General features: G+C 39.3%; 1 protein-coding gene across 1 annotated transcript in view; it reads right to left on the reverse strand.

Annotated features, from left to right (window-relative positions):
• The window catches only part of LOC121871704 (katanin p80 WD40 repeat-containing subunit B1-like), a 90,931-nt gene that overhangs the window by 37,657 nt on the left and 39,597 nt on the right, over positions 1-13,677 (reverse strand). The window contains 2 exon segments of the mRNA XM_042374115.1: positions 848-973; positions 2,301-2,519. Of these exon segments, the coding sequence (XP_042230049.1) occupies positions 848-973; positions 2,301-2,519 (345 nt within the window).

Genomic DNA, 13,677 nt, shown 5'->3' on the forward strand with positions numbered 1-13,677 from the left:
CTGAGATATACTGGTACATAAGGATAAATGACTCCATGACCATAGTGTCAATACTCCATAAGTTTGGAATTATATTGTACCACAAAATTGGGTAGGGGAGGACTGCAAAAGGTCTATGAACATGCTGTAAAACATAAAATACCAAGACCTATTTAAAGTAAGTGGTAATAATTAGGATGAGGGCCGGAACTTTGAACATTTACTGTAAAATCCATATCAGATTGTGTATGATTGAAATAAATTGTATCATACTAATAACAGTAGATATTTCATTTATACACCATAGAATATATCACATTCCAACCCCAACTGTCATGTGTTCTAACTTTGAAACTACAGTATGGGTATTGACACTGGGCATGGAGTCATTTATCCTTATGTACGTCTCAGGAATACACCCCCAGAATTTATGAAAGTCAACTGTTATAACTCTCAAATTTTTTTGGCTATCACCATACCTAACAATCAACAAGAAAATGATAATGGACTTTCACACCACTGAGTCTACCGTATGAAACTACTTTATCAATTTGTCAAGAAAAAATGGACTGCATCATTGTTATACATATCCTGCAGATCACCAGTTGGGGGATAAAGCAGATGGTTGACTGATGCAAAGTTGTGTCATAAAATTACTCATAAAATCTATTGATTTATGTCTATTGCTGTACAGGTACAGAGTACTGTAGTAAATAATAATAATAATAATAATAATAATAATAATAATAATAATAATAATAATAATAAAAATAATAATAATACAGGTAATAATAATAATAATAATAATAATAATAATAATAATAATAATGCAACAAAACCATACATTGTGCACATGCATTTCACTGACCTTAACATTGCAGTCCTCCCCAGCTGATGCAATCCACTGTCCATCAGGAGAGAACTTGAGACTGTTGACAGTAAGGTTGTGGCCTTTGTAAGTGAAAATACAGCCTTTCCGCCGAATGTCCCATAACTGCAAAATGAGTCCAAATAAGTTGATTATGTTTAATAATATGTGAAACATGTACAATACAGTACAGAACAGAACAGAACAGAACAGAACAGAACAGAACAGAACAGAACAGTACAGTATACTGTACCTAAATCATTTTTATAGCAGAACTAAGCAACACAGAACTTAAACAAGTGGACAATTTTGTGTACAGTATTTGGGAAGTAACATTAGCTGTGATGGTAGATGCACAGAAGAAATCAAAACAAGATTAGGGCAAGTAAAACAGCATTAAATACTCTAAAAGAACTAATGAAAAGGGATACAGTATTAACTTAATTTTGAGGAAAAGGCTGGAAAAGTTTTGTATGGCAAGAACTGGTGTATGGGTCAGAAGCATAGACACTTTCAGCAGACACCCACCAGTAAGTGGTTGGAGGCCTTTGAAATGTGGTGTTAGGGGTAAATGCTAATAATAAGCTACACTGATAGGAAAACAAATCAAGAAGTACAGTACTAAGATCAGCAAAAAAAAGAAAAAAGAAAAAAAGAAAAAAGTTACCGGTAAGGGTAAGAGGGCCAGGGGAAGGCAGAGACTGGGATGGATGAATGAAATTAAAAACTGGGTCCCCAAAGATATTCAACACACTGAAGGTTTGGTAAAAATCATGCCAATGAGTTTTTAGAGTGGAGGAATGTGGTTGCCAACCCTCAGATGTGGGGACATTACTCTGACAGATTGATTGATTGAGGCAAATATTTGTAGGTCTGCAGTTTATACAAGCTAACAGATGTATCTTAAATTGGCACCTGGCACAATATGATGATTTCCCAGAGGAATTACTGTATTTTTGCTATACGTATTATACAATAATTCAATGTGTGTGACCCTGTAACAGAATATATCCTGTGACATTTGTCTGGAGTACAGAATCTGGGATGGCAGTGAAAACCTTCTTATGGAATAACATGAACATTAATAAATCACTGTAAAAATAATGTAATGCTAATAATAATAATATTACTGTACTGTAATAAAGATAATACTGTACTATTTGTACTTTAAAAGGTGTACATTTTTCAAGAAAAAATACAGTACAGGTATTTCCCAATTAACCATATGAAATAAGATTATATAAAGGCTATACAATTTGAAAACCACTAGATTATTTTATACATACCTTACTGGATTTTTTGTCATTAAGAAATGGCTGGACAGCTGACTGGATATCAAACCTAGAGTTCATTGTTTGACTTACTTTTCAGCAACTTCACTTATGGTACAGTCCAACTTGGTCACGTTTGCCAAAACTATGTAAGTAGTCTTATTGTTTGTTACAACACTAACCTTAATATTAGTATCGAGGGAGCCAGTACCAATGAAGTCTCCATAAGGGTGGAAGTCTATACAGCGAATGTTTGCCTTGTGACCTGTGAGTGTACGGACAATCTTGGTAGCCTCCAGGTCCCATATCTTGAGTGCACCACTTAGTGATCCAGCACACACCAGATCTTCAGAGCCACCAAATCGTACACACTCCACGGGAGTTGTGTGTCCTGACAAACTCTGTTGAGAAAAAATTAAAATAAAATATGCAATGTGAGTATTATGGCTTCAACAAATACTAGTGCTGTTGTCATATAATCCAAAGCTATTATCTATACAGTAGAGTAATTCTGAGATCTTCACAGCAGCTGATGGAGTAATCAAGGGGTCAGCAACCTTTATAAAACTACTATCTAGTAGTATCTGTAACTCAGGGGTGGATCCAGGTGGGGTCCGGACCCCCCCCCCCCCATTTTCATAGAAAATTCCAGTACTGTATTATACTGTACTCAGGCATTTTTGTTTAGTAAAAAGTAATTACCATTGACCTCAGAATGTCTCCTAATATCAAGTGCACATGGCTTCAAAATGGTCTCCAAATGCCCAAGACATTATTCAGATTAAAAAAATATATATATTTTTTGGGGGGCAGGGGCTGCACTCGCCATGTTCCCTCACCCACAACTTCTTGAACCCCCCTTTGATATTCCTGGATCAGCCCCTGTATTTAGCTACTTTGCTAGCAAGAAAACATTACTCAGCCACTGTACAGTATACTGTGTATAGGTACTAAATTAATTGTAATTCAAAAGAATAAAACATATAATTGGGCACTCAGAAAAGTAGAAGAAACCAGATAAGCACTGGTACTGTACAGGTATATATAGAATAAAAATCAATGGCCTTCTAGGTAGTAACAAATACTGTATTATATTGATGCTAAATAAATATATTCTTAAGGATAGAAAAATTTCTCACTTTTAAACAATACAAAGACTAAGGCAAAATTTGAGTGTAAATACAGAATGCACTTTTGAAGAGATTTGGCTTACCGAGTAAATTTAGCACGTAACAGCTACTTTCACCAGTACCGTTGTGAAAATATTTGGGAGCTCTGAACGGTCCTTGTTCTTTAAATAAGTGAGTACAGTGAACACCGGAAGCATTATGAAAGCTACTCGTTACTCATTTCAATCCATTAGTGACTGCAGTTTTGTGAGTGCCAGGATATCATCATTCTGGAGGTCCTGGAGCTACAAACATGTCCCACCAATATTTACCTCATCAAAATGTGACTGACAATACAGTACTGAACTCATTTCCTTAAACAGAATATGATTGAAAAAAATAATAAAAATCTTACCCTAAAGCTCAGAAAAACTCTGTGAGTTCAAACTGGAATTGTTTCAAACATTTTATGTAGTATTATATTTGTGTGACTGCTGGGTGCCAGGTAATGTTTCCCAGTCTTAAAAAGTGTCTCACGTAAGGTATTTGCTACATCAAGTTTGTATTCAAAAAGCCTCATCTTACCCTATCAACCTAGCTGGTTGCTCATCGCAAACTTGGATGTGGTCAAACTGGCTGCAAACAAATTTTCCATATGAGACTTGGGGCTCCTTGGTATGCTGTTCTAATGCAAATCAAATACTTTATGTAAAAGTGCAGGACCTAAATTGAATTTTATAAAAACCAATACAGTATACTCACGAACTTAACACATTCCTGTTCAGCACTCAAGAGCAATTTTAACTACACATTCATGGACTACAGAATTTGATTTTTTGGGGGGTTGATTAAATAAAACTATTTAGTCGAAATCAAAAGACAAAATAGGCTGGCATATCTTTGGGGTAATGAAGGCACATGTCAAAACATAACATACTGTACAGTAACGGTCCGACTAATTACCCAAATGTACCCAATGTAGCAAAATGTAGCCGCAATGAAGTCAAATAATGGTCCTACATGAATAAATCGGACTGCTAATCACTTCTCGACTAGTATTTGGTGTCACAAAGTCACAAAAAATTGGAAAACTTACTTTAATCTGAGTTAATAGATCGCGTGCATGTACAGAGGGAGCGAGTAATTACCCAAATGTAGCCGCAATGAAGTCAAATGATGGTCCTACAAGCGTAAATCGGGCTGTGAATCACTGCTCGATTATTATTTGGTGTCAGTCACAAAAAATTGGTAAACTTAATTTAATCTGAGTTGTGTTAGGTTAGGTTAGGTTAGGTACATGCACTCGATCTATTAACTCATATTAAATTAAGTTTACCAATTTTTTTTGACTTCGTGACACCAAATACTAGTCGAGGTTAGGTTAGGTACATGCTCTCGATCTATTAACTCAGATTAAATTAAGTTTACCAATTTTTTGTGACTTCGTGACACCAAATACCAGTCGAGAAGTGATTGGCAGTCCGATTTATTCATGTAGGACCATTATTTGACTTCATTGTGGCCACATTTGGGTACATTTGGGTAATTACTCGCTCCCTCGGTACATGCACGCGATCTATTAACTCAGATTAAATTACGTTTTCCAATTTTTTTTTTACTTTGTGACACCAAATACTAGTCGAGAAGTGATTGGCAGTCCGATTTATTCATGTAGGACCATTATTTGACTTCATTGCGGCTACATTTGGGTAATTAGTCAGACCCGTACAGTAATCCTTTAAGTAACAAGAATATACTGTGCATGAATGTGACACACACTGATTACAAACAAAAATACACACACTCAAGCTAAACAAACAAAAGTTTGGTAAAACATGAATTGTTGAGATGGCACACCAAAATACAAAACAATATCATACGAGCAAAATACAGTAACTGAAATGACAGCGTGTCGACCATTAAACTGCAAGAGGAACAGGTCGACCCTCCACTTGGGCAATCCTTAACTGTATCCCATATAATATGAAAACATTTAGAAAAAGACAGGTTAACAGACAATCAGATGAAAAAGGGAAACTTATGGGACAAAACACAATAAAATAGAAACACAAAACAACATCTTAACACACATAACAACAACAAACATACACAATAAAATAAAACCCAAAGAAGAATGACACAAACACACACAAGGGAACAAAACTCACGACAAATAAGAAATGACTCGCACAAGCAAAATAACACACAGCACAATCAAGCAAATAAAGCAACAAACACAAGACAAACAAAACAAACCACACACACACTAACACAGGGAGATATAAGCAATGAGTGTCCTTGACGAAATACAAAATAGTTGTGAGCCTTATAAATTTTATCCCATAACCACTCTGCTGCTGAAAACACTAACCACAGAGACGATAGGATATGGTCCATCTTAAGGCAGACTATACCAGCTGTAAGTGCTAGATTATTATGAATACTTACAGTCCTATGATTGCGACTCGTACCAGAATAAGTCACTGAACTCTGCAAACTGGGTGATTTACATAATGTTATAGTGCAAATTAAAGATTTAACCACGAACACTGAAAAAAGACGATACAGAGTGACTCATCTTGCAACACGCACACACGTCAATGCCTTCAAATTCCTGTAAACTCATCTATCAATGAGAGTTCCGAGGTGATGCCTCACTCAAATATGGAGATTCTATTACGAACAGTCAAGATATATATATATATATATATATATATATATATATATATATATATATATATATATATATATATATATATATATATATATATTGACCGACAGAGACAGAGAAAGGAACGGAGACCTAGACTGATAGATACAGTATAGGCTTAAAACGAGAGGCCTAGATAAACACACAGAGGCAGACATATAGATATATGAACACATCAACAACACACACAAAGGACATATGGACAGACAAACAGATGGTGCCGGAGCAATAAAAACAGACTGAAAGCGACGGTGGCAAGAGCAGCATGAGGCGGCGCCTGTGTCACGGGGAAACACACACAGGAAACCTGGTGAAAGCCTCAGCGCCTCCCCCAAGTGACCCTACCCCACCACAGCCATACCCCGCCCCACCACGCAACACCCCATCCCGCCTCGAGCAACACAACACTGTCACCACCACCACAACCACGAACGTCCTGGATTGGTACCCTGGGGCTACTGGACCTTATACTCACTCTCTCTCTCCTTTTCCGCCGACAATCTCACTCATAGCTACCTAGTTATAGGCAACACCTTTTGGCAATGTCTCCAAAGGGGGATTACCGTACCTGCGCATTATACCTCCATCTGCGGTTGTACTGATAAATCTGAAGAAGGAAAACAATATTGACTTATGTGTAAACAAAACATCAATGAGAACAGTGCAGAGCCTCAGTACTACATAAATAATGTTGCACAGTTACTCGTGTCCTTCTCATAAGCATTAACATCTTTTTTCACGTTATTTTGTGCACCCCAGGAGAACTGTACTGTACTCCCTCGGGTACACCTTAGGTTATTATACAAATGCAGATTATTACAGTTAATGTACACTTTCAGGTTATTGTACACCTTTAGGTTATTGTATACCTACAGGTTACTATACACCTGCAGGTTATGTACACTTAAATGATATTAAATGTTACAAAATACTTCCTTGAGATAAATGCACAGTATATATCAGGTACCTACAAGAGAGCTCAGGCTCTCACTAGCTCAGCCATGTTATTAATATTATGATTTTTATCGACTCTGTATCTGTGTTTTTCTGACTCTAATAATAAACTGTTTCAATATCAACACCTGCATGTCACTGTAGACATGCGTGTTATTGTACAGCTGCAGGTTATTGTACACCTGCATGTCACTGTAGACATGCGTGTTATTGTACAGCTGCAGGTTATTGAAAAATTTAATATATCTTAATAAGGTGTAAGAGAGTGTTGAGGTGCCAGTGGCAGCCATGGATGACACCCGCTATAACCCCAGGCACGACTCTGGTAATTACCATGACGTATTTAATTTGCAGCTCATCTTTATAATAAGAATTGATAATGCGTTTGTGTACAGGAAATGGTGAGTGTCAATTATCACCGCTTCATCTAGCATGTGTGACCCGCTTTCGAAAAATTAACTTCTTAAAATTATAGTTTAAAGAATTGCGAGGTCATTTTCTTTTTCGGCGTTAGGATTCAGCATCATCAGGAGCGAATCATACTGTAAACAACAGGGCCGGCCGGAGGGAAGGACGGACGAACACAATTATAATACCCTGTAATCATCATCAAGATATCAATTAGTCGTTTCCGGTTAGTATGTGAAACATGATTTAAGTCCCGTGATGTTAGATACTTGATACCGGAGGTAGGTCAGGCTAGTACTGTATTATATATTAGGTATACATAATAATAGATATGTGTACAACGCATAATGTGTGTTGTACACATGTATACCGTAGTAGTTTTACTTCGTAGCGTGATGTGGATGGAACCCAATTTAATGATATATATATATATATATATATATATATATATATATATATATATATATATATATATATATATATATATATATATATCTTTAGTCCACATAGCACGAGGACTTTCTATTCAAACGTGTTCACACGCAGAGATCCAGGGTTCGATTTCCGACGAGAGTGAGGTATAATTTGTATATGGAAGTCCACGTGCTATATGAGATATATATGTAGCCTCGTGTTCCTAGCTGGATTCGGTAAAATGCTACTACGACCACATAGATGGCACGGGCAATCCCCAATGGAGGTTCACGTTGCTTAACAAAGACGAATGAACAGACTTTGTGTGAAATAAAACAAAGCCTAAGATTACTTTTGTTATCCTTGTAGCGCGGTGGTAGTGATCCCTGTTCACAGACAGAGGTCCAAGGTTCGATTCCCCTAACGGGGAGATTGGCAGAGACCTTGTTGTTCACATAACATCACACACACATCACTGTGGCGAACTAAATCTCTCTTAATACTGTTTATCAGCAGGAACAGTAAGGATACTGTACCTGGAACCCAACCCCACCGAAACAATAATAATAAAAAATAAATAAAAATCAATAAATAATCAAATAAATAAATATTGAAATGATAACCATGGTAACATTATGAGATGTACTTATTACTACCATGCTATTGTACTATTCCAGATGATACTAAATGTTACATAATACTTCCTTGAGATAAATGTATAGTATATATCAGGTGCCTCAAAGAGAGCTCAGGTTCTCAACTGGCTCAGCCATGTTAATATTGTTATTATTATCCACTCAGTATCTGTATTTTTCTGGCTAAATAAACTGTTACAATTCAATTCAATTCAATTCACAGTGATCCCGCTAACACCTAAAAAAACCGCCGTCCATTTTTATGAATAACTTACGACTAAGTGAAGATGATAATGCAAATAATAATTGTTAGAATGTCAAGGCAGCAAGTAACGTTAACAGAAGGTATTAAACCCTCAACACAAGGTATCACAAAGTACCATACTATCACTCAACTGTGAACTCAAGAGACAAAACATTAGGTGTACTGTAGTTTCCGGCAGAGACAACCTTCACTCACGCTACCTGCTAACACAACTTTCTGACAGGTCACGAAAAACTACGGCAGCTTTTGGTTACCTTTAGCATCTCTATGAACGCCTTTCCTGACTGATTGACTGACTGACAATTTGACTACATATCCAACATATGCGATCGCGCTACGCTACTAGGATGCGACCTAAAGGAAGTTTATAATGAAATCTTGGTCAACTCCGTTTATAAGCTAACGACCTTCATTTATAAATATACACCGATAAAGGTTTACTTAAACTTTTTACGAAAATAAAAGGTTCAAGTAAGCATCCTCTTTACACTACAGCGGTAAAGGTACATGGTGGAGGGATAAAGGTTTACTTAAACTTTTTACGAAAATAAAAGGTTCAAGTAAGCATCCTCTTTACACTACAGCGGTAAAGGTACATGGTGGAGGGTAGAGACTTAACATCAACTTCTTTGGCTGTAAATATGGGAGGGGAGGGGGGAGGGGGTGAGGGATGAAAACGAGGAGGGGGATGGAGGCTACAGATGGTGAGGGGGGGTTACTTTAAAGGAGATAAGATGAAAGTGTGATTGCGATTTTAACTCGATTAACTTAACTACATTAGGAAAGCAATCATTACTGAATATACTGAACTATATAGCTGTATCAAGTGTTGTCCTACAGTAATGTGTGTGTGTGTGTGTGTGTGTGTGTGTGTGTGTGTGTGTGTGTGTGATGGACTGGTACAGCTACACAAATATAAAAGGAGAAAGAAAAAATTATTGGCATGATTTTCACTCTACAAGTTTGACGGCACCCAAAAGCTTCACGTACTAATAACACTACAGGTTTAAGCTGCCTCAAAACCTTTTCTGAAAAAAAAAAGGTTATACTCCCATGTGAAGACTAGAGCTGTGAACTAAGATCCCTGAGGCAGCCTAGACGTGATCTGTGTGCCAACTGTCAACCCTCCCTACCTTCACCTCCTTGGTGTGGTCCTCAAACCAATCTTTTAACAGACAGACAGACAGACAGACACACACACACACACACACTTTTTATAAAACCACACAGGAAAAGGGAATTTCGTCTTTATTCAAGACACCTTCAGAGACCCCTGAAGATGTCTTGAATAAAGATGAAATTCCCCCTTTCCTGTGTGGTTTTATCAAGATTTATCTTATCCATGTTTCCCTTGTGGATATATATAAAATAAACTGCGGTTTTTATAGTTGAAGGTTTAATTTTGATATGAGAGAGAGAGAGAGAGAGAGAGAGATTGTTCTTATTGCCTTCATCATAATTTCGTCGGATTTCATCAGCAGGTCAAGCTGGATTAATTGAAGAATGAATATCATCTTGAGACAAATACTTGGGAGCAGAACTTTAAGTTAGGCAGTGACGTAACTTTTGTTCAACCTTAAGTTAATACAGATTGCGTCACCTGAGAACTTGTGTTTGATCTCCATTCTCGTCATAACTGATGCACAACAATTAGCTTGAAGAATAAAAATAATTGTGTTTATACATTTTATAGTTGTCTTTACACTTTAAGCTGATCTTATTTTTAATCATCATGTGACCGGCAAACTTCGAGGCAGCAGTGACTGTCAGTTATGAAGTACAGTTAAGTCATCCGGTAGTCAAGGTTTTTATAAGTTAGTAGGAAGTGACTACTGGGTGGTGATGGAGGAACAGGTTATGAGTGTTGTACAGTACAGGGAAGAGGATGCTGCTCACACCCCCTACATTATTTAAGGCAGCCCTCTACATACCCCACACCACCCTTGTCGTATAAGGTGTTGTGGTCAGGAAGAGGAAGGTTGGGTTAGGATTAGCTGGACCACTCTTGTCTGCTACTGTCGCACCTCATCATCCCACCACTACCTTGTGCCTTCTACTGTCTCGTGACTATCTATACTACACCCAACCCGGCCATCACGATAGGCAACCCCCCTCACACAACCTTACCCCTGCTTCTTCGAGTTACTTCTCTTCCTTCAGCTTAACTTGACCCACCAGAGAGAAAAGAATGAAAACGTAAGTGATGTTGAGGACAGCGTGGTGTAGAGGGGGCGTCCACATGCGGTCGTTACGGGCCACCCCCATCATACTACTAGTGAACACTGGCAGCGTGGCGGGCCTCTCACCCCGAGGCAGGCGGCAGAGCCCAGTGTAGGGTGCCAAACATGGATGGCATGTGGGCGTGGCAGTCACCCTTCTGGCTAGGTGGGCGGGGCCGGGTAGAACGCACCGCCTTCCACGGTACTCCCCGCCCAACCACTTGCCCTGGGCGTGGTGGACTCGAGGGTCGTCTCTGAAAACAAGATGGATATCACCTCCCTCCACTCTTGTGTGGATCCGCCCCCTTTCACCGCCACCACTGTGCCAACCACGCCACCATAATGTGTTAGCAGCACCACCACACTGTCAGCCACACTACCAGACTCGCTCCACCAACAATACTGTAATAGTTGCCAGGCTGGTCAGTGTCCAAAACAACACCTGCCCAACATGGTCACCACTTAAAACCACTACACTCTAATACTTGATACACTCTTTACAGCCTTCACCCAGAGCACCACACTACACATCCCTTCCCCACCACCTATCCATACTTAAAACTACCAGCTTAACCGTACAATACAAACGTATCTACACAAACATCCATTAATACCCAAACCTACAAATATTCATAACCAAACAACCAACGAATTCACCCATGTCACCCTCCTAATCAACCAACCAACCACCCACCTAATCCAACATACATAACAACCCTTTCACTCCTAACCACATATATAGTACTGTACTCAAACAGCACAGTTACCGTACTCAACTACTCACCTAAAATTACTAACACACACAGGAGAAAAGCTGTAGATTCCTCGGGGCGACGGAATGAATGGCACGATGATTATTATCCTTGGAAGTTGCAGCTGGAGAGACCGAGGAAGAGAAGGAGGAGGAGAGAGGAAGGAGAGAGGGTAATCACAGTACAGGTGGAGGGCCCTAGGCACAGTAACATCTACCCGGCCACCTGTGTTGTAACACTAGATAACTCCTTCACCACACTCCACGACCTCGCTGCTTGCTTGTGGGCTGACTGGTTGACAGTGAACCACAGCAAGTCATAGTGCACTGAAATAGGCTTGTGCAATGAAGAGTGCTGGAGCAGTGAAGACCGTGGAGAACCAGTGAGGATATAAAAAGTGGTGAAGCAGTGAAAATGGGCCGTGGGGCAGGTTGAAGAGGAGGCGTGGAGATGTGAAGGAGAGGGGCACTACGCAGATGCACTACCTTATATGAGGTGCCTCGTGCCCGCCACCTGCCCTGCCACCTGCCCCACCACCTTCACCAACACTTCCACATCCTTCGCCTCCACCAACAATTCACAACACTGCAATAACTTGAAAGTCATCCGAATGACCCTTGACCCCTCTGGCCTTGACCTCAAACAGATCTCGATCACACGAAAAGAAAAGTTTCCGTGATAACACCGATGAAAGTTAACTAAACTTCTGAAGACAAAATGTTTCAAATTAACAGGTAGAATTCAAAATTTTTTGTGACCTCGATAGTTGAGGGTTAAGAGTACACAGGGATACTTAATCTACTCAATGACAGGAAGAGTCCACACATGGAGGGTGGCGGTGGTGCCCTACATTCTGTGGACACTTTGTACAGCAAACGCAGGGAGAAATGGGGGAGAACCACTGAAATACAGTCGCAGCTTGTCCCTAAACACACACACACACACACACACACACACACACACACACAAGGCCCCGAACCCTGATAACCAGACATTGTAATTTTATAATCAGGAAAAATGAAGAACAACGACAAAGTGTGTTAAACATGGTACAGGATTGAGAAAATGAAGCTGTCGTGTTAGGCTTAAGGAGTAGAGGGTTGAGTAGGTATAAGGAGCATAATACTGTATACTACTGTACTGTCAGAAGTACCCATGAACCCAAGATTATCTCTGAGGACGGATAATAAATGTTGCCAGAAGCGGTAAATACTGGGAATGATGTGACAGACACAACTAATGAAGTCAACACATTAAAAAAAAAAAAAAAAATCCTGGACAAAACGAGGGAAAAAATGGCGGCACAAACCCAAGCACATTTTTTTTACCAACACTAAGGTAAAGTAAAATATAATCCTACTGTGTACTGTGCACTATGTTATATGATGTGGGTCAAATTATATCCCATCTTCCTATCTAAAGGAGGAAAGTGTACCACGTCAACACTCTGTACACGGGATTACAAGCCAAGAGTCATTGTATAACCGGAGCATCTATTACACGTATGATAATAAGTCAGTAAACAAGTAGTAAACAATACTTGAGGGGCAGAGTTGGTAGACTTAAACAATTGGCAAACATTGTCAGATCCTTCACGTACGCAGCACCCCAACACACCAAGTGGAGGTTGAATAAGCGGTCCACTTATCTTGCTATTTTAGCAGAGACTGACACACAGCTGCGTCAGTGAAGTATAGATTAATGCACACGAAGGGAGGAGTTTGAAAAGTACAGGTTGTGACCTGGGAGCTCCTGCAGGTGTGGTGGATGAAAGACATGAGGAAGCACGGGGCAAGCAGGCAGGTACTGGCTACAAGCCAGAACTACTCCAAAAGACACCACCACTCCCTGAAACTGCAAGAAACCTCCTGCGGGTGTCTGGTAAATTAGGCAGCAAGATAGTGCTTACCATGACCGTATACATATACACAGGCACTCCTGCGTAATGAAGGTTTAATTACAGAGATAACACACACGTTGTAAATGTACTAAATCAAAATTAAGGTAAATGTATGTCCAGTATATGTACAGTAAAAGCACATCCAGAAAGTTGTGACTGTAACATAAAAGTTACAGCATTATGTTCATAGTCA

This window comes from Homarus americanus, unplaced genomic scaffold (assembly GCF_018991925.1).
Source record: "Homarus americanus isolate GMGI-L3 unplaced genomic scaffold, GMGI_Hamer_2.0 scaffold39675, whole genome shotgun sequence".
NCBI lineage: Eukaryota > Metazoa > Arthropoda > Malacostraca > Decapoda > Nephropidae > Homarus > Homarus americanus.